We start from the raw sequence: 22,669 nt of genomic DNA, 5'->3' as shown, positions 1-22,669 counted from the left end.
GATATTATATGTTTATCCTACTATTTATATTTAAAAATATAAATATAAATTCAAATAGGAAAACGAGTTAGAATAAGAGTCAAACGCAGAAATTAGACGCAACGAACGTTGTTTTAAATTTTTCTTTATTTAATTTGCACGGTTCTTCCTTTGAATCATCTTCAGTAGATTGATTAACAAACAAATTCATGTTTCTTAATTCAAACCGACATCCTGGTCTTACGTCTTTGATTAGCCTTCAAAGTGATCGAAGATGAGATAATGTAAAACACGTATGTCATGACGCTCATGACCTCAACAAAACAAGCAAAGGTCATGACGACGTATGTTTTCGTTCCTTGTAGTCATCTGATCTTCGATCGTTTTAAGGACTTACAATTAGTAAAAAAAATATTTTTATTAATCGATCTGTTAAAGATAGTTTAAAGGAAAGATTAAAATATTCAATTATATATATAAAGAACTAAGAAGTCACCAGTCAATAGTTAAAAATGGTAATAATTTCGTCAACCATATCTGGCTATAATTACTATTTATTAAGCTTCACGACGTTTCGGCCATGGGTTTCGGCCCTTATCAAGTGCTACTTAATACCGCATTATTGTAATAACACTACTTGTTTGATCTTAGGTCATGACGTGATGTACTGTCATGATAATGTGTTACGAACTAACTTGATAAGGGCCGAAACCCATGGCCGAAACGTCGTGAAGCTTAATAAATAGTAATTATAGCCAGATATGGTTGACGAAATTATTACCATTTTTAAAATATTTAAATTAAATAAAGAAGATTTTAAAACAAATTTATTGCGCCTAATTTCTGTTTCTGGTTCTTATTAACTCATTTTTTTACTTAAATTTATATATTTACAATAAATATCAGAATCTTTTCGTTTTATTATAGTAACTATATGATTTTAGACATTTGCTGCATTTATTGCATGTTTTAAACAGATACATCTATTTCGTCATTGCAATAATTCGATCGTTTCTGACGCAATAAAAAAGTGAAGAAAAAAGCTATAATTTTTTTTAATTGTCAGTGCTATACTGCGGCTATTAAAATAAATCATCCATAATTGTTCTTATTCGTCAAAGATCGGAAAAAAGAACCAGACTTTGGGACATGAAAAGAAACCGGTTTTTCAGTGCACGAGTTGATCTTTAAGAAACGTGATCGTATAAAGATAACTTTTTTTAAGGACTTTTTTGTTTCCAAAACGAGATATAGTCAGGTCACAGAAATGTTGAGTTGAATTGTTCGAAATTGATGCTTGCTCATGTAATTAAATAAAATTTTTACTTTCAGACAGTTTAAAATCTACGCATGCATGTGCTGACGTAAATATATGCATATCGTTTTATATTATACAAACGATTAGCAAATAATTGTATGTATTATGACGCGTGCCTGTGCTGACGTAAGCATATGCATTTTGTTTTATACGATTAGCAAATAATTATATATATATATATATATATATATATATATATATTATGACATTTAATTAAAATATTATTCATATTAAATAACGATAAAATTAATGAAGTCGCCAGTGATGAGTAAAACCATACAAATTTATTGAAATTTCTACCTAACTGTACAATTTAATTAGAAACACTACGTTTCGATCCTTAGATACGGGTCCTTTTCAAGTGTAACTGCACAATAAAATTATACAATGATTAAGATATGAAACAATAATTTACAAAGTTGTTAACAAAGAAATTTAAAATAATATGAAAATAATGTAATGTACTTTTCAAGATGTTGATTCGACAGCAGTAAAATTACTAATGTTAAACCGGAGAAGAAGACAAGTAGATCAATTTAAGTCAAACGTTAAAAACACAATAATATCAAAGTTCGACAATACAACGAAATAAATAAATAAATAAATAGACAATCATATACTGTGGATCAACTTATCATAAATCGGATTTAGATTTTCTGTGTCCTTTTGCAAATTAATGTTATTTTTTAATAAAAAACATCTCCGCTAATTCTCTCTTCCTTCTATGTTTTTCGCAATGCAAAATCCTAGGTTCCATCCACTTAAAATCATGGTCATATTTTATTTGATTTTTGCTAAAAATCTTCTATCAGATACACAACGTCAGTTTTTTTCATATGGTTGATCTTATCTTTAACAACTTTGTAAATTATTGTTTCATATCTTAATCATTGTATAATTTTATTGTGCAGTTACACTTGAAAAGGACCCGTACCTAAGGATCGAAACGTAGTGTTTCTAATTAAATTGTACTGGCCAGTTAGGTCAAAATTTCAATAAATTTGTATGTTATTATTCATATTCTTTGTAATTTTTTAATTAGATATCAATTTTAAAACACAATATTATTTATTCAAAATTCAGAACTATTATTTGAAATTATTTGATTTCTTCTTACAATACTTATATCTAACATTGGTATATATCTTTATTATTTTAATTATTTTTCTTTGTTGAAATTTAGTAATACATTTTATAACGTACATCTTTATTTATTGTTTTACAAACAACGTATTTTATAAAAGTTACAATATAAAGAAGAGATATTTTACAAAAATTTCTTAAAAATTTATATTATTTTTTCATAGATTAAATATAATAAATATAATTCCATAATTTAAACCCTGATTGAAATTATATAACAATGCAAATAAAATAGTGTCGTACATTCGAATGTTGAACTGCTGTCGCTTTTCGCAATTCTTGCGAGTTACTGATCCTTTCACTATTTATACCCGCTCGTTTCAGGGTTCATGAGGTTAGTGTTAACGACTTTTAGCACTATACGGTCTCAAGGGACATGATTTCCGGACGCACCTTTCTCTTGCATCAATAATTCAAATAGTGCATTAAACGTTTAAAGGCATTATTGCCTATTTATGAGTACAGAATTTTTTACACATACACATATAAATTGATTACAGAACACATACACATAAATTGATTACAGAATACAATCGGAATATGCTGTATAATTTGGACATATTATTAAAGAACTTTAATGTGTGTGTGTATATATATATATTATAACATATATTATATATCTTATAATACTAAATAACAAAAGAGAAAAGATTTATAAATTGCTTTGATAATATAATATATATTAAAAATTTGACATAAAGGACACACATATACTGTCATCATATTTTTGCATTCATATCTTTATGTTTATAATTTTATGTTAAAATTTCCATTATAGTGTTTTACTGCTTTAGGAAATTATTTTATTTTTGATCTCATTATTTTATAATAATTTATTAATTTTGAAAATAATTATGTGATAAGCAATATGATAAAGAAACAGTTATATATCAAAAGAAATTATTTTATTTAATAATTGTTGAAGATAAAGAGAATTAGATTCAACATTTAATAATCAATAAGTGATATCTCGTTGATATAAAAAAATATTATTGATAAAATAATTTGATGATAGTAATAAAAACATTTGTAGAAATAGTTAAAAAATTTTAAATAATTTGTAAATAATAATCTGTTATATCTACATAATTATTTAATTGCTTTGCTACTTATGTCTTAATTTAAATTCAAGACATATGCGTGAGATTTAATAATCTGCCAATTTTAAATATTTAATACATATGTATTACATACATATCTTTAATATTAATTATGGAAATTTAAAAACACACATTATAAATATATTATAATAATATAATATTAACTAATTATGTGTGTGTTATATTTTATAATCAGTTAATTTAGTTTAATACTCAATTTCTTTGTAAATAAAAAAGTATGCTGTAGAGAATAGTCATTAGTAATAAATAATAATTTAAAAATTACAAAAATTTATATAATCTATATACATGAAAATAAACTGGCTATAAGAACCTCAGATGTCGGTGTATCGATTATAGCGAAAATTATTTTATAATCTATATGATAATATTTAATTAAAGTAATCATTAAACAAACTCAAAATTATTTATTCAAACTTGATTTTTACTTTTTAAACATTATAATATTTAATTTTTGTTTTATATTAAGATATAATTTTGAAATATATGAAGCGTAGTATGCTTTTTCTTCTTATCTCATTATAATATTACATGTTCAACGTTGCAGAATCAAATAAATAATTTTTTAAATATTGATCAAAATACAGATAGATTAAATTAATTCTAAAAATAATAGATGTTCTTTTTGTGTGTATTCTGGCTTTTAAATATAAATAAAACTTGTATTAAATAAAAAAATTTTAGTATATAAATTTACATATAAAATATGCATATGTATTTTTTCTGTTGCATTTAGATGTATGACGAAGGGGAAAATATCGTGACGATAATTACGCAAAAAAATGCTGATATGAGGAATGAGAAAGGACGATATCTCAGCATTGATAAGTTCAATGGTAGTCCTGGATTAGCAAAATGGGGATATATTGAAACAGAAGGCAATGAGACTCAAGAAGGGTAAAACGTATTTTTAATAATTCTGCGGAAAAATTATTTTCTTTAGACAGATAACAGCAAATTTTCTTGAATGTTTTATCTCATCAATGTAAAGTTTTACATTGTGTTACAAATGAGTTATATATGTACAAAAATAGAATATAAAACAAAAACAATTCCGTATTATTCTCTGTTCAAAGGTGCTAAATAACATTTCCACGAATATAAAAATCCACGGAGACTTTTATTAAAAATCAAACAACGTGTTACATTAAGACGTCTTAGACTGTACAAATATAAATAAGTTAAGAAGAATTAATTTACGTAATTTTTCAATTTTACTATAAAAAATATCAAAGAGAAGATTATACGAATAATATATTATGAGAATATGCAGTAGCTTTTATCGAATATATCGACATTTTAATACTTCGTGGGATAATATTTGTGAATCTTTACGGTCTCACTAATGCATACAAATACAAGAGTAAGACCGTAAAGATTCACAAATATTATCCCACTCTTGTATTTGTATGCATTAGTGAGACCGTAAAGATTCACAAATATTATTCCACGAAGTATTAGAATGTCGATATATTCGATAAAAGCTACTGCATATTTTCATAATATATTATTCGTATAATCCTCTTTCATATTTTTTATAGTAAAATTGAAAAATTACGTAAATTAATTTTTCTTAACTTGTTAATTTAACAATTACTTAATACTTATATATGTTTTCTATTATTTGATGAAAAATTCATTTTTTTATCATTTTAGAAATTCAATTTGCAACACACTTCAAGGAGCCACAGAAGGTATCATATTCCCATCCAACATAGATAAGCGTGCCATTTTCAGAATATTCAGGAAAGCGTTTTGTCGAGCGCTACCGATTATGTACAGGAAAGAAGTTACATCGAAAGATGGCATTCCAGGATATCTTTACACTCTCACAGATGATTTTGCTGATCCGCCAGATCAAAATCCGGACAACAAATGCTATTGCCGCGGGATGAAGACCTGTCTGAAAAAAGGACTGATTGATCTAACACCTTGCTACTACAGTATGTATCCTATCAAGCTAATAATAAGCTAAGGATGGTAAAATTGAAATACTATTATGATCTGCTTGAGCATATTAACATTTTTGCATTATAATTTAATCAAAATCTAATTAAATCATAACTCTTGAAATATCTCATAATATATAATTTAAGATTGCGTGTTTATTATTTCTTCGCAAAAATGTGCATTCTTAACATAATTCATTAAAATTAAAAATTAAAAATTGGAAAGAAAAATGTGTGGAAAGATATTTAAAATTTTTAAATATTAATGAACTGTATTTAAATTATATAATAACCACTTTTTATGCAATTAAATGTTATTGTAAAAATAATATAGCTTTATAAGTTTTATTTTATAGTTATTAAGTGAAAGAATACTTAATAACAGATATATTTAATGAGGCAATAAATGTCATATTTTTTGACTTTTCTAAATAATTTTATAACAAAAAAAATGAAAGGCCGCATATATATTTTTATGTATGTAATCAATTATTTCCATGTAATTCTTGAGCAAACATATAAAATAGATAAGAATTAATAAATAGATGAATACTTACAATGTGAATACTAACAAATGTGTATATATGTATATATCTCATTCAGCTATATATATAGCATTCAATAAAGTAAACAGACATAATCATATAGCGGAGCATATATTACTTTTTTATAACAATTATGTTTATTTTATTATCTGTTTATTGTAATTTTACATTTTTTATCTCAACAATTTAATTTATTTTATTACTAATAATTTTATCAATATTGGGGAATAATGTATTTTTATTCAAAGTTACAATAGTTTAAATTTAATTTATACGCACGTATGTGTAATATGATAAGATAAAAAGTTATAATTAATGCTAATTATTATTACATTAAGTATATACATTTTGTTGTGTCATTTCTATAAAGGCATGAATTTATGCAGTGACCTTTTTCTGGTCACTTTGCCTTGAGCTTGTCATAAATTGTCGTAACTTTAGTATTTCATCACTCAATGTAGATAATCGTGAATACACAGATTATTCTGACGTACAATATCAGAAAAACTTAATGAATTATTCATGTTTTGCTTTTCCTCTTTTTAGATATCCCGGCAGCAGTATCTCTTCCACATTTTCTTGATGCTGATCCGAGTTTGCTAGAGGATATAGAAGGTCTCAAACCGGATCGAAAGAAGCATGAATCTTTCGTAATATTGCAACAAGTAAATATTGATATTAAATTATCTTTGAAAAACAAAAATGCTATATAAGACACATGTTATTAAATCATATAAAATTAAAAATTATTTTAATATAATTTTTTTGAGATAAATTTAAAAAACGCAAAAATTAAAAAATTTTTCTTTTAATAAAAATTTAAAATTTAATAAAAAGATTTAGAGTAATATTTATTGATAGAATAATTGGAGATCATGCGGTTGCACTAAATAAATTTATAGTATTTATTAGTTGTCCATGTGTTTTTGTGCAATTAAGATTGGATAAGTCTTACGCGTAGATTATTCAATCGCGTGACACCATTCTTCAAAACTATGCGTATAAAGAAAACGCTCGAAAGCTATTTATTAGTTACTCAATCTATTTGAATCTTATCTAACATCTATGTAATATATGTAATAATCTGGATGGCATGAAAATGTAGCTATTAATTCAAAGACTTTCCCTAAGATAATTCGATTTTAATTGCAACATACTTTATATTTTTTTGTGCTATCGAATGCTTCCTCATTAAAATGTTGGTAGCAATAAACTGGTGTTCTTGTAAATAGTAGAATTAAAATCTCTTATATTATTCTAAACGTAAGACTTAAAGCGTAATTTTTTTAATGTAACAATTTTTTTAAACAGAATTAAACAATTCTGATGTAATTAAAGTTCTTTTTCTTCAGTATAAAAATTATTTTTTTATTATAGTTAAATCGAAAATTTTATATCTGAATTTTCTTTAGCATTTATTTATACACATGCATGTAAACTTATAAAGTTATTTTTGCGATATTACTATTTCAGATAATGGGTGTACCCATACATGTGCACTCGAGGATACAGACAAATTTAGTAATGCATCCCATACGCTACAACTCCAAAATTGCAGTTTTTAATGGCATCACAATACCTTTATTTTGGTCTGATATGGTGAGTAATCTGTGTGTAATTTTGCAATCAATATCTAAAAATCCCGTTCTTTTGTGAAAATATAAAGTATAGATTATATATATATATATATATATATATATATATATATATATATATATATATATATTCGCTTTCTCTAATCCACTTGTTTTATTATGCTCATTAGTCGTGGTTTGTTGAGCAATATTATCGTTACTATAAAAAAATATTGCATAACGTCAAACATGTGCATTAATAAAGATAATTACGAAATCACTGATTATGTTCAAGTATAAGACAAAAATTTTTAATTAGTATTTTTATCGCGGCTTATTTAATTCTATACAAAATTCTGTACAGAATTTTTCTCTGATTGAAATATTTATACTAATTTTTGCATTGTTTATAAATTAAAATTATATAATTAGTACAACTTTTTCCGTTTATTTTTATTATATATAAATATTATATTTTTAAAATATATTTATTTATATCAATTATTTAATAAACAATTTAAATATATGAAATATATAAATCATATATATGGATATATATTTTTTTATACAAATATAATTTATCTTTTTCTCCCACTACACATACTATATATACATACATACATACATACATACATACATACATACATACATACATACATACATACATACATACATACATACATACATACATACATACATACATACATACATACATACATACATACATACATACATACATACATACATACATACATACATATATATATATATATATATATATATATATATATATATATATGATATGTATGTATGTAGTGTATATATGTATGTATGTAGTGTATATGTGTATGTGTGTGTGTATGTGTGTGTGTGTGCGTGCGTGCGTGCGTGTGTGTGTGTACATAATTAACATATGATTATATAATAAATTATTTAATTTATTTAATTCACTATTTACTATATATTTTTATTTTAGATTTTTTCTTTTTCTTTTATTGCACAAAGCTTTTTATGTAAATGTCTCTTATTTTCATATTGTTAGCACTAATTGTGATCATATAAACATTTATAGTTCTTGAGAATAGTGCAAATGCAATTTAGATCTATATATGATCTATATATATATACGATAAAATACAAAATATATATATATATGTAAAAAATTATTTGTGTGTGTGTATATATATATACATATATACATATACATACATATATAAACAATGTATATATTTACGATTTAAACAAAAAATTAAGTATATGTATGATACAGTATATATTCACTTTTATCAAATACAATTAACAAATTATGTAACAAATATTAAATATTCTCTTTTCAGCATATTTCGTCTTTACCGACCTATGTGGTGATTATATTTAAATTATTGTATATACTACCAGTCGCACAGACGATATTGATATATATGCTTGGTATTGTCGGAGTGACAATGATAATGTTATCGTTGACATTCACTTTATGGATTTTCTATAAGCAACAACAGAAGCAAGAACAAGAGGCAATTAGGAATGCCGATAATTCCGATTTGAGAATACCTTTGTGTAATGGTCAATATACTTCGATAAATATTTTACCATCGATTAAGAAGATCACATCAAAGACGGATTTGTTTACAGTGGAATCTCCGTGTTCTTAATAGTTCTATATTTTATGTGTTTATATTATTAATATTTTGAATTGCATATTTTTAATATCTTTTGGAATGTTTGTTTATTGGTTTATAACATGACATTAAAAAATATATTAAAACAGACTGAAGAAAGATATTAAGAGATTGTTTGGCTCCGATTAATTAAGAACACAAAGATTCGATTGTAATTTAATTAGAGACCGAAATAAATGTTTCTGGGTGTGTAAATAAGTGTTAATAATAAAAATTCAGAAGAATTATTATTCTTTTGTTAATCTACGTGTTATTGTAGTTTAAAGTTGGGACTTTAGCTTGAAATAAAGCAAAGTGCGAAGTGATGGAATATATCTTTATTATCATCCTTTGCGATTAGCAGCATTATACATAAGATTGTATATGATAATTATTAATGCCATAGTAAAAAGATCTAAATAATATATGCGATTAAATGCACACATTATTGTTGTGTGTATATATATATATATATATATAGTATGTCTAATTTTCAATTATTTTGTGCACAAAGTTTTTTAAGAAATTATATTTGATTATTATATTTATATATATTTCAATTTAATCATGAAAATGTAGATAAGATTTGGATGCTTTAACGTATAAATTTCTGATTAATTGTTCTTTAAGTTTATCATTTAAAATTATATATATATATATATATATATATATATATATATATATATGTGTGTATATGTATTGTCAGCAAAAGAAATCAAAATGTTGAATATATTAAAATAAATTAAACATGAAATTAAAAGAATCTAAAATTATATACAAATTATTATATAATTTACAATTTATATATATTTAGATTATTTTTTAAATAATACATTTGATTTGTGAACATTAATTGAAATATTTAATAATGTATAGAAATAATAGATTATTATTGATATAATTTTTATTATGATCTAAAATGTGATATTTTTAATATAATTCATGGTCAACTTTTATTTCGATTTTTAAGGAGTGTACAATAATAAAATAAGTAAAATAATAAGATGACTGCGTGTGTGTAATTAACATGCTTTATATTTTATAATCACATAAAATTTATTAGTAAAATTAATTAATAATTATTTAAAATTTGTTAGCAAAACTTAAGCTTATCTATGTAAAACATTTCACATATTTTATTTTATGTATATAATATATATAAAAATATGAATAACTTTTTTCTATCATAATGATATTTACAATGTATCGACTATAATCTATTATATCACAATATGCTCCTTATATATTGTTTCCATATTTGCAATTGAAATAAATATGTGATTCGGTTTGCTCGATCTCAAAAAGGTAGACCTATTACATTGTGATTATGAATGTTTATAAATCATTTAATTTTCGAAATACAAGTTCCATTTCCGGCCGATTTTGCGCCAATCGGTTAGCACACCACTTTCCCAAGGATATTAAATTTTTGTAAACTTGTTTGTCTTTATCACCAGCCTTTTTGTCTATCAATAGAAAAAGATCTTCGTCTTCCCAAGCATCGATTAAATCTCGTAAAAATTTCTTCTCAGGCCGCAAATCATCATAAGCCCGAAGCCCAGTTGCCATTTCGAATAAAACTATGCCATAACTATAAGTGTCTATTTTTGTAGATAATTTCTTGTCAAATAAAAATTCTTCAGGTAAATAGGGTCTAGTTCCATGAATTTTGCTGATCTAGTAATAATTTATAATAATTATTAAATATATATAATAAAATATAAATCTTCATAAAAAAATTTTTTTTAAATAATTTTGACATTTTTAAATATAGTTAGAAATTAATTTTGATATTTTTTTAGCAACTTACATATTGTAAATAATTTATATGTATATTTTAAATAAATTTATAATCATATTTATTTACATTATTATTAAATTTAAGATAATTACCTTCATACTATCTCTTTCAGGACCTTCGCGTGCTAAACCAAAATCGCCAATTTTGGGCTCGAAGTTTTTATCCAACAAAATATTCGCACTCTTAATATCACCGTGAATCAATGGTTTCTCTCCTATAATATGCAAGTATTGTAATCCACGTGCTATACCTTTGGCAATCTCGTGTCTTTGTATCCACGTTAATGGCTCGGTTTTTTGTCTTAATAGAAGTCTGTCCTCTAAAGATCCATTTTTCATTAACTGATAAACCAAGCACGGTGCCTCGCCACCAAAACTATATGCGTATAAAGGTAAAATATTTTCATGAGCACGAGAATTCAAAATTTTTATTTCTTTCAATGATTGTTGGAGTTGTAGAATATAACTTTCGTCCGAATCAGGTCCTTTTTGTCGAATCTTTTTTATTGCCACGTCGGTGTTTTTCCAAATGCCTACAATATATACAAATTCAAATTATCATAAATAATCTATTACTGCTGTATACAAAGCCAATTAGAGTAAGAAATTTTAAAATATAAAAAAATTACACCCTTAACATACAAATACAAATAATTGTATATAATAATTATACAATTATATACAAACGCTTATTTGATATAAATTTTTTCAAAATTAAATTTCTACATGCCTTGTGTGCCTTACAATTAGATATGTACCTCTATATACTGTTCCAAAACCACCTTTTCCCAATATATTGTGTGGATTCCATCCATTTGTAGCAATGGCTAGTTCACTATAACTTGCATGTGGCAAAGTAGTTTCTGTTTTTGGTAATGGTGATTCATTAATCTTTTTGCCGGTACTGTCAGTATTTTGCGAAGGCAGTAAAACAGCAGCTGCTCCTGGTGAGGCTACTAGCAAATTATTAGAATTGCTTGGACTAATAGCTAATTGCATAACTGGTTGATTTAAAATCTTATCAACACTCTGCTGTGGCGATGCACGTTGATTAAAATTCTGTGTTCCAATCTTTAAATCTTTCGTGTTCTTGTTGATCTGCTTGTTGAGATGCTTGCGTGATATGTATTGCAAATTAGCCTCTCCATTGTACAAAAGTTGATGAAATTTCTGATCGACAAAAGGCAATAAGGGAACCATTGACTGATAGTGTTGCATTCTGGACAGTAACACAAATAATTCTGCTATTGTATGATTATGATGACCCCATAGTGTCAAAAGTTCATCTGTGGGATTCTTTTCCTTCCTCAAGCTTTGTATTGTTAGAACATCGTACTTCATCCAAGTACCTGTAAATATTATAATAGAGTGAAAAGAATTCCAATGTAATGGAATATACATACTTCGCAAGCAGCATAAATAGTTGTAACATCATATTTGCAACAACTTAGAAGAGAATATAAATAACATAAACAATTGAAAGAGATAGAGTATAATACAATTTAACATGCAAAAACAAATAAAACAAGTAATATTAAATAAATATAGGAACTGAATACTGGGACTTTCCGATGACTTACCAGCTAGTTCTTCCCACTTATCGTTCTGATTCATAATTTTACAAAATTCTGATCGTTCAGGGAATGGCAAGTGATAAATATATTTCAAGCTTTCCATTATTTGTAGTTATTTCATTAATATTTCACGTATTATATATTATTGTGTATTGTGTATTCTTGTACAACGTATTGTAAAATTATTATACTTTTAATTCACTGTGCATATTTAGTACCTCACGCAGAGTGCACAATATGTTATACAGAAATATATATATGCCTAAAATAATGTTTTATCAATGATAAGCTCTACGTTTTGACAAGTTCTGACTGCCAGTTCTCTTAATGGTAATACTATGAACAGAGAGAAATACTATACTATACTAAATTTTAATCTCCAGCTAGCTGCTTGGTGGCAGCACAATATTCTTATTCTTACTCCATCTCACATCCATTGATGAGATCATCAGCTGATTTGATGTAGTATGTAGAATCTACTAGTGTACATCTCTCCATTTGTAAAAATTGGCATAGCACTTTATTGTGCTTTCTTATATTACTTTTTAAAGAAATTCTTCCATTCTTATTATTTAAAATAATAAAATGATATATTAATAAAACATGTAATTGAGATGCTTTTATTATAGAAAATACACACAAGAAGCACAAATTGTTAAAGATAAATATTAAAAGTCTTTCATATATGCCAGCTTGATGAGAAGTGACAAACTGTTTATTGTTGTAAAAGATTGGTATATATTTGTGAAGAAAAAAATTCATCCAAAAGATGCTGTGCAAAGATGGAATTCTTAGTCTGTTCTGTTTCATCGCAGCAGGCTTAATATCTCTTCTCCCTAACATACTGTTTAGATTAGAACTTGACGCTTATGTTGTATACTTTACGAATATCTGGTTTCTACATGCAATACAGTACATTCTTATAAATGTACTTGCGTGTTTGGCATTTCGTGGCTTTGCGTATCAAGTAAGTGTTGTTTCACTCTTGTATGTTATGTATGTTAAAATTGTGTACTCAAGCACTTCTTTCTTTTACAGGTGGCAATCAGAGCATTGTTTCTTGGATACATATTTGGAATTGGTATTTTAATATCAATTACTGCCCCACCATCATGGCAAATATTTGGAATTTACATGACAATATTAGCAAGCTTCCATTATTCGGAATTTTTAGCTATAGCATGGACAAATCCGGCAGTATTGTCAATCGACAATTTTATTCTCAATCATAGCATAGCATATGGTATAGCAGCAAGTCTCAGTTGGATAGAATTTTTCATAGAGAGACATTATTTTCATGATTTGAAACTACCTTCTCTGGTATCCTATTTTGGATTAATATTATGCATCTCTGGTGAAATTCTGAGAAAATTAGCAATGTGTACTGCAAAGCACAATTTTAATCATATTGTGCAAAGTGAGAAAAGTGACAATCACCAACTTGTTACACATGGTGTATATAGTTTGTGCAGACATCCTAGTTATGTAGGGTGGTTTTATTGGTCCATAGGAACACAGGTGAAGCATCATAATTTTCATAGTATTTAATTCTATACTTTTTAATTACATTATTAGTTAATGTTTTATAAATCTTTATTTCAGTTAATACTTCAAAATCCACTCTGTTTCTGTGCATATGCATTGATGTCATGGAGATTTTTCCATGAACGTGTTATGATCGAAGAAATAACATTATTAAGTTTCTTTGCGGAAGATTATGTTAAATATCAAGAAAAAGTAGGTACAGGACTTCCATTTATATCTGGATATAAAATTAGTTCATAGCATCCTACCTTGGTATAATTTCATTTTCATAAGTTTGTTATAACATATAGAAAAAAAATATTTATATATTTGTAAGAGAATTGATGGGAATAATTTATTATAATTATTAAAACTTAGACATTTTTTATTTTTTTACACACACAAACACACACAAATAATATATAATAAATAAATTATAATAGCTAATTATTATAATTTATTTTTGTTTTAATTTTTATTGTTATATAACAAATAATTTATTTGTGATATGTGATTACTTATATTTTCAAATTCACATATTTCTTTGTCTAGTCGTAAGATTTACACTTGAAAATGTACTTATCCATGTAAAATACGCTCAAGTTTAATATATTAATTGTTAACAACTAAATAATTATAACAGGTGTATAACTAGTACAAAACAGCAGTGTATAAATGTTGTGAATAATTATATAAATAAATTTTTGTAATCTTCTTATTGTGTATATCCTGTTGTTTTTTATTTGGAAAATGTTTAAGAATAAATCTGACATACAAATTAGAAATTAGAAGTTTCATGAGTATGAACATTTATAATGCCATTAAAACACTTATGATAATATTATAATGAAAATATTCGTGATAAATATTAATGAAAGTACACAATTTGTTAGCAAAATTATATTTATTGTCTCATTTTCTTTGAAGAATTATTATATAACAATAGATTACATTTATATTATTATACGGTAAATACTTTCAATATGATTTTATATACAGGGTGATGCAATACTAGCTATTACCACCTGAAATATCGTTCCTAATTGAGATGTTCTAATTAGGATATCATTGATATTATTCATACCCGAACGCCGCAAATGTAAAGAAGGCATTTCAGACCGGAATATTTGTCTCATTTTGCACCCTGTACATATAAAATGCAATATACATATTACAGCATTACTAATATTTGCATGAACATCCAAAAGCGTTCATTCGATGTCAGAATATAATTAAGGAGTTATAATAATATACAAGTATATGCATCAGTTATATATGCAAAGTGTTAGAATATATAGTAATATACAGTATCTCGGGTTATTCTGTACATGATCATTTACATTGTGTTATAATAGAATCGTTGTGGACGTAGAAAACTTCGGGAACTATATGATACATATTATATATTTCGGTATCTCGTTTTTTAAATAATTCTCTAAAGACAAATCTACAGAATATTGTTCAATTATATTTCTTGTTGCACATTACGTACGATATTTTTAATTACTTGGTTAATTTGATATATTTCGCATTTGCATAAAAGATACATAAATGCAATGTTGAATATTAATAATAAGCGTACTGCAATATATATTTTACATACGAAGATCGTAAAAAAATATAACGCATTACTTGCATAAATTAGACAATATTTTTTGATGATTATATGTTTAAAAAAGAAAAAAGGTATATTCAATATGCATTATGGAGGTCTCTTTCGTATTTTTAATAATTATATACATTAGGAGAATATGTGTATATATATCCTATTTTATCGTATAAACTTGTAAAATAGATATGCAATTATATTGCGCGCATGGAAAATGTATTTTAAATTAGCAATTAATTACGCGATAAATGTATCAATATAAAAATGTTCCATCTATAAATATTCCATCTAATTATAAGTATGATTAAGTGATTTAGAAAGATTTAAATTAATCGCATTTTTTGTTTAACGTATGCAAGTAGAATAAAAAATTTGTACAATACAATAAAAGTATTTATGATGAATATTACACTTTAATTGATATTTTAATTGCGTAGATACGGTCTTAACGCCTGTGTACGCAAACAATAATTATTATTACTTTCAAATTGTACGTTTTACTTTCATAAAATCTTGAATATAGAGAATATTAGAGACCGCTAATTATCCGCACGATGCGTGTAATTTTTGTCTCATAATTTATTCGATATAAATTTTATATATGTAGCAACACATAATTTTTTTACCTACGTCATTCTTATCTATCTATCGCGATTCTTCCTCTTATATATGTAACTTTCTTCGTTTATATATCACGTAAACTGATACCTTTAAATCTTAAACCTACCCTTAAACCTTTTAATACAAAAGTACGCGCGTTCGATGCTGTTATTTATTCATTACCTATTAAATATTCTTGATTATTTGCCTATTGCATTAAAAATCACATGTATAAGCACCTACATATATGTGTACGATAACTCATAAGTATTCATCATGGTATGAGTGCAATCTGAATTTAGATACTCAATGCTCATCAATTTTTTATTTGATTATTGATATATTTTCTATCTCTTATTTCACGGATCTTATTTTTCACGACAATTTCTAATATTCAATGAAAGATAATGTCCGTAATGTTTTATGTTATAAATATATAAATCTGCGCATTCTTCAACTTTTCTGTAAAAATTCGATATCTATATAGTACCATATAGAAAAAGTCGTTTTTTGTTATCCCAACGAAATAACTTTGGCTGTGATAAGAATTTATTGTCTTTTCGGTAATGGGAGATATAATCTCAAAGTCTTATTAAAACTTTGATTACACTCATACTCTAGTGAATAATATTTATCTTATTTGACGCAAATTTGCTTTATCATATTACGCGAATATGAATAAATTAGTACATGGCAGTGAAAAATTATAGACTGTACACTTTATCATTGCAACACATTTTCGTTTCATCAGTCACTGCATCAGCTATTTGTAATTATTCATTAGCTGATTCGCAAAAAAATAAAACAAAAATAATTAACATGAAACATAAAAAGAAATGTTAAAACATAAGAAGTGAAAGTTCCAAAAATTAATTTTTTTATATTTACATTATAATTGATTTGAAAATGAGATTTCCTAATGCATAAATTTTCTGTCGCTTTTTTAAAATAACAATTTATTATTCGCAAATTGCATGTTTCAATCTTTTTATATAAATAAAGCAGTATAAAACGTTATAGTTATCTTAATTATAAAATATTGATAGTGATATATTAATACAAGATAGATTCTTGTATGTCTATGAATATAAAATTGTTTTGTTGCTCGTTTAATAACATTCACAGTTTCGTATTTTTCATGTTCTCACTAAAAATCGTTTACAATAAACCGAGTTAAAGAAATACATGTATTTTGTACAATATGTGTTAAATATGTGTTTTACTTTTCGATTTTTGTGTACAAGCAGGATGTCCCATGCACAAAATTATACTTTTATCATAATCGAAAAGAGTCATCTTTACAATATTCTGACAATGTTTGATTAGTTATCATATCAGATTTGCTTTTGATCCTCTATCTTGTAATGTTCTCTTCAAAACATTAGATATGTATGAAAAATTTAAAGTCTACATTTTTGGCTTTAGATTCGATATTTACATCACTGTATTATCGCTTCTATAACAATACAAACTTGCAAATACGTTTCCTAGATGCAGATCGTTTTCTTAGCCGAAGTCATCACGTGTTGAAAATTTATCAGTTCGATCACTGCAAAATAAAAACATGTTTCATTAATCGTATAAATAAATTAATATTATAAATAAATTAATATTAAATATATTATAATTCAAGATGAAAGAAAGACAGAAATGCTAGAAAGGGACATACCGTAGTTTTTCGTCACAGTATTCCGATATATTGGTTAAGCATTAAACAATTTACAAATTTATTAGATATATATCATATGCAAATTGGAAATACATGTTTTTTAAAATATTATACATTAGTGTTTAATTTAACACAATCGCCGTTCTTGGTCTAAAGAGAAACGCGTATTTCCAAACAAGAATATTATGTAACATTATACATAATATTCTATTATTTAGCTTATAATAAGCCCTTGAAAACGTTAATTGCGTCTACGCATAATAGCGTGAAAAGTACACTTTGTTCCTTAATATCCCTAGTCAACGCGATCAAATTCTGAAGTATAATTAACAATGAGTAACTCGTCAAGTCGCACGCGGCCAAATTGGACGCGGGTTTTGGATGAATAATATTCACTGGTGGCGGTGGGACAAATGCATCAAATACATCTGGGTCCGCGTCTGTGAATACTAGTGAAGATGGAATCCATCTTACTCTATGAGCGGCGTGCAAAAATAATATTCAACAAGATTAGTCACATCTTGAATAAAATTTTATCTTAAATACTGAATTTTACGTCATTTATTGATCCAAATATTTAATTAATGAGAAACTTATTTTTTTTCTATTTTCTTTATGGTAGAAGATATCTTTTTACATCTTACTTGGTACATGGCGACACGTTTACTCCTCTGATAGCTTTTTCACCGATATGGATAGCCCCTGAGTCCTGTACCTCTAGAGTGTAAATGCAACCGGAAAATCCATCATGGTACCTTCCGTAAGTCATCGCATAATCCGGCAGTCCACCCAAATAAACGCTACCTCTCGCGTTCAGGATCTGTTGAAGTCCATCGCTTACACCACTCTCGGTATGTTCGCCGTTCAGTTCGATGCTACCATCACTTCCTTGACGTTTCAGGATTATTCTATGTCGTCCTCCGTCATCGACCCGCTGAGCAGTAACGCGAATTATAGCGGGACCGGAGCCTAAATTGTATTGATACTCCACATATCTAGGTAAAACAAAGTACGTGTATACCAAAAACGTATTCAAAGGGATAATCTTGCAAGATTTATCAATATCTTAAAACTAGAGCATCGCAAATATTATGATTTCGAAAAAAATAAATATAAATACACTTCTCAAAATAATTAAGGAATAAAAAATTGTTCAAAATATGCAAATTTTAAATAGTTGCAACTTTGTTTCAAAAAATGAAAATTTAAATTTAAAAAAAAGATTTTAAAGCTTGAAATCTCTATTTTCAAAAGAAAAATGAAAAAGCTATGACCTTTCAAAAGTAGAGATTTCAAGCTTTAAAATCCTTTTTTAAAATTTTAATTATTGTTTTTCGAAACAAAGCCATTTAAAATTTGCTTATTTTTTGGAGAATTTTTTAATCTCTTAATTATTTTGAGCAGTGTATATATTTAAATCGAAAAAGATCTCTTATTTCTAATTTTACATAAACATTAGTTATTTTATGTTGTATATACCCATCTACTACAGCAACAGCGATGTAATCATCGGGTGTTAGATCATTCATGGTTTGACCATGCCACATAATCAGTCCGTTGCTCTTATTTGTACTGATTTCAAGACCCACAACTTCACGTTCTTCTTCATGCATCATAACAGATCTGTCAAGTTCCAACCAACCATTTCCTTTGAAAGCAACATCGTACGTGATCTCTGCCGCTACAAAGATATAATCATGTGATTTTAAATAAAAACTTTTATTTTATAGTATTTTTTGTAAAATGTCTATAAATTGATTTAATTATAATCTTGCAAAAAATAATTTTCGTTCTTTATTTACATTTTACATTATACCTATTTTTAAAAAACTTGTAATTCCGATAAAATTGTAGTTGAGATTTTAATTTATATTTATAATCTTACTTACATTTTTCACAATCTTGTCCATTATAACCGAGACGACAATCGCATTTGTAAGATCCGCTAAAATCGGTGCAAGTACCCCCGTTTCTACACGGCGTAAGTAATTCGCACTGCTTCAATACATTCTCACAGTTTCTGCCCACATATCCATATTCGCATGTACACGAATAATCATCGTGCATACTTTGACATATACCATTAATGCAAGGATTCCATGCGCAAGGATCGTACAACGTTGGCGGCTGAATGGATGTCGAAGTTGTAATAGTAGTATGCATTATTGCTCGATTCAGATGAGACATCGAACAGTTTTCGATATAAGCTGAGGCAATCGATGAATTCAATATGTTCAAACCGACTGACGCTACTTCGAGCTATATATATCATAACAAATTAGAAAAAATATGTATGTTAAAAATGAAGAGAATATTATATATTATAACTATATATCTCCATAAATAATTTCATTTTAAAATATATTACAAAATTTTACTTTGATTTATAGTTAAAGATGATTAAAAATTAAGAAGAGACTTTATTTCGTTTCCACTAGAGAATTAGCTCTATAAATTTTTCAATTTATTAGCAAAATGACTATGCTAGTTATAATAAATAAATATAAAACTGTATATATCGTTATTTTATATAATTAATAATATTCTTACCTCGCTTATACATCCACGAAAACTACGATCGACACCCACATCCGTATTGATCATAATTTTACTGCGATCCACTCCTCCGATGTAAAGAAGTGTATTTAATACCATGGTTCTCTCAGCTCCAGGTGATTTAGCTTCCAAAAATGGCTCGCCATTCACTGACATTTTAGCTGCCTTGTAGTCTCGATTCAATGTTACATATGTCCATACACCAGGGTTGGATTGCATAAGGTGATCTTATCGTTGCCATTCCGGAGCCGATATCGTAACGAAATTCGATGTGTTTGTCTTTTATTATGAGCGCTGCAAAATCTCCGCGGCCTTCATCATCTTGAGAACAATACATCAAGATTCCATCCCCGGAGTCCGTAGGATTAAAACTCATGGCTACCTTAAGCCTAAAATTAAGTATTGAGAATGTAAAAGAATTTGTATACATCTATAGAAAAGACTTTAAGCAATATATATATATATATATATATTAAGGTGATCCTTATTTATCTTAACTTTGACTACTAAAATTTTTTTCAAATTTTTTTTACGACATCAGAATCGAAAACAATATCAGAATGTTTTCAATTCATAAAAAATAATCCCTGTAATAAAATTTTAGTTCGGTTGGACAACGGAAATTTGTGCAACCGGTTCGTTAAACATTTGAGTATCTTTGTATTAAATTAAGCTCTCAAACAATGCAGATAAACAAGACACACATGTTAAAAAAAGTCCTCTATATAAGCTGATTTTTGTTGAAAATTTTAAAAACCAATGTAGAAAATTTAATACAAGAGTACTCCAATGTTTAACAAGCCGAGAACATGAGTTTCCGTTGTCCGATCAAGCTAAAATTTGCAGGGATTATTTTTTATGGATTGAAAACGTTTTGGAAAGTGCAAAAAAATTCGAAAAAAAATTTGAATCAAGAATAAATAAAAATTACCCTATATACACATATACACACATACATATTGCAATTTTTAAAACTTACAATAAGTTCTGACATTTGGTATTTAAAGAGCAAAGAAAAGATTTTAGTTAAGTAGTCTTCACCAAACTCGGCTACTATCGTTCGAGTCTAATGGAAGTGTAGGTATTTTAATCCAAAGAAAAAAGATTTTGGATCTGTATTATTTTTATGCATGTCTACATGTATATAATATATATATATTTTTTTTTCTGATTTTGTTTAATTTAATTGAATATAATTGCACGCGTAAAGTTATATTATTCTTTGAAAATAAAATATTAAAAATTGCAATACACATGTATACAAATACATTAATTAATTATATATAATGCATAAAAATTCTATATTTAAATCTTTAACAGAATATACGAACAAAGAAATAAAATTTTCTATATAAAGAAATCTTTTGTAATCTACAAATATCTACGCTTTCATTAGAATCGCGCGAAACTCTACACCCCATATATCTGTCACGCTGCGCGGCTCGCGCGAGACTGATTCTCGTGCGAGGTATCGCGAACGCGGGACCGATGGTCACATGACCAGTAGTCACATGACCAGTGGTCGTCACGTGACCACTGGTCATGTGACCATCAGTCCCGCGTTCGCGATGCCTCGCACGACGATCAGTCTCGCGCGAGCCGCGCAGCGTGACAGATATATGGGGTATAGAGTTTCGCGCAAGTCTAATGAAAACGTAGATATTTGATTACAAAAGATTCCTCTAGAAAATTTTATTTCTTTGTTCGTATATTCTGTTAAAGATTTAAATATTGAATTTTTATGCATTATATATAATTAATTAATGTATTTGTATACATGTGTATTGCAATTTTTAATATTTTATTATCAAAGAATAATATAACTTTACGCGTGCAATTATATTCAATTAGATTAAACAAAATCAGAAAGATATGTTTATATATATATATATATATATATATATATATATATATATATATACATGTATATATACATAAAAATAATATATAGATCCAAAATCTCTTTTTTTTTTCATTTTCTTTAAGTACCAATGCCAGAATCCACCGCTATTGAATTTTAAAAAATATGTATGCTTATTTTTATTATAAA

General features: G+C 26.6%; 4 protein-coding genes across 5 annotated transcripts in view; 2 read left to right on the top strand and 2 right to left on the bottom strand.

Annotated features, from left to right (window-relative positions):
- Positions 1 to 10,935, top strand: part of LOC114931065 (scavenger receptor class B member 1) — a 36,232-nt gene extending 25,297 nt beyond the window's left edge. For both annotated transcript variants that reach the window (XM_029302992.2, XM_085480886.1), the window contains exons 7-11: positions 4,298 to 4,458; positions 5,218 to 5,504; positions 6,602 to 6,720; positions 7,529 to 7,654; positions 8,967 to 10,935. In XM_029302992.2, coding sequence (XP_029158825.2) covers positions 4,298 to 4,458; positions 5,218 to 5,504; positions 6,602 to 6,720; positions 7,529 to 7,654; positions 8,967 to 9,281 — 1,008 coding nt within the window. In that variant the 3' untranslated portion in view covers positions 9,282 to 10,935. The remainder of the gene's footprint in view (positions 1 to 4,297; positions 4,459 to 5,217; positions 5,505 to 6,601; positions 6,721 to 7,528; positions 7,655 to 8,966) is intronic.
- Positions 10,301 to 13,024, bottom strand: pll (serine/threonine-protein kinase pelle). Its single transcript, XM_029303004.2, has 4 exons — positions 12,668 to 13,024; positions 11,846 to 12,436; positions 11,181 to 11,620; positions 10,301 to 10,964 (listed from the first exon to the last, which is right to left on the bottom strand). The coding sequence occupies exons 1-4, from the start codon at positions 12,762 to 12,764 to the stop codon at positions 10,623 to 10,625; spliced, it is 1,470 nt and encodes a 489-aa protein (XP_029158837.1). The 5' UTR covers positions 12,765 to 13,024; the 3' UTR covers positions 10,301 to 10,622.
- Positions 13,025 to 13,046: 22 nt separating this feature from the next.
- Positions 13,047 to 14,910, top strand: ste14 (isoprenylcysteine carboxylmethyltransferase ste14). The gene is made up of 4 exons (XM_029303005.2): positions 13,047 to 13,126; positions 13,291 to 13,628; positions 13,700 to 14,179; positions 14,264 to 14,910. Exons 2-4 carry the CDS (start codon positions 13,431 to 13,433, stop codon positions 14,444 to 14,446), a joined length of 861 nt encoding a protein of 286 aa, XP_029158838.1. The 5' UTR covers positions 13,047 to 13,126; positions 13,291 to 13,430; the 3' UTR covers positions 14,447 to 14,910.
- A 160-nt stretch (positions 14,911 to 15,070) lies between these two features.
- Positions 15,071 to 21,621, bottom strand: LOC146725312 (basement membrane-specific heparan sulfate proteoglycan core protein-like; the record flags this gene model as incomplete). The annotated part of the gene is given in 7 exon segments (XM_085482999.1): positions 15,071 to 17,943; positions 18,708 to 19,058; positions 19,543 to 19,744; positions 19,953 to 20,322; positions 20,614 to 20,826; positions 20,828 to 21,008; positions 21,599 to 21,621. Coding segments are annotated over 7 exon segments (1,383 nt in total), but the record flags the coding sequence as incomplete, so codon positions are not given.
- Between the last annotated feature and the right edge of the window lie 1,048 nt (positions 21,622 to 22,669).

Source organism: Nylanderia fulva, unplaced genomic scaffold (assembly GCF_048542155.1).
Source record: "Nylanderia fulva isolate GAGA-0341 unplaced genomic scaffold, ASM4854215v1 Scaffold1, whole genome shotgun sequence".
In the NCBI taxonomy this organism is placed as follows: Eukaryota; Metazoa; Arthropoda; class Insecta; order Hymenoptera; family Formicidae; genus Nylanderia; species Nylanderia fulva.
Note: the sequence above shows the minus strand (reverse complement) of the source record. Positions and strands in the feature narration are given on the sequence as shown.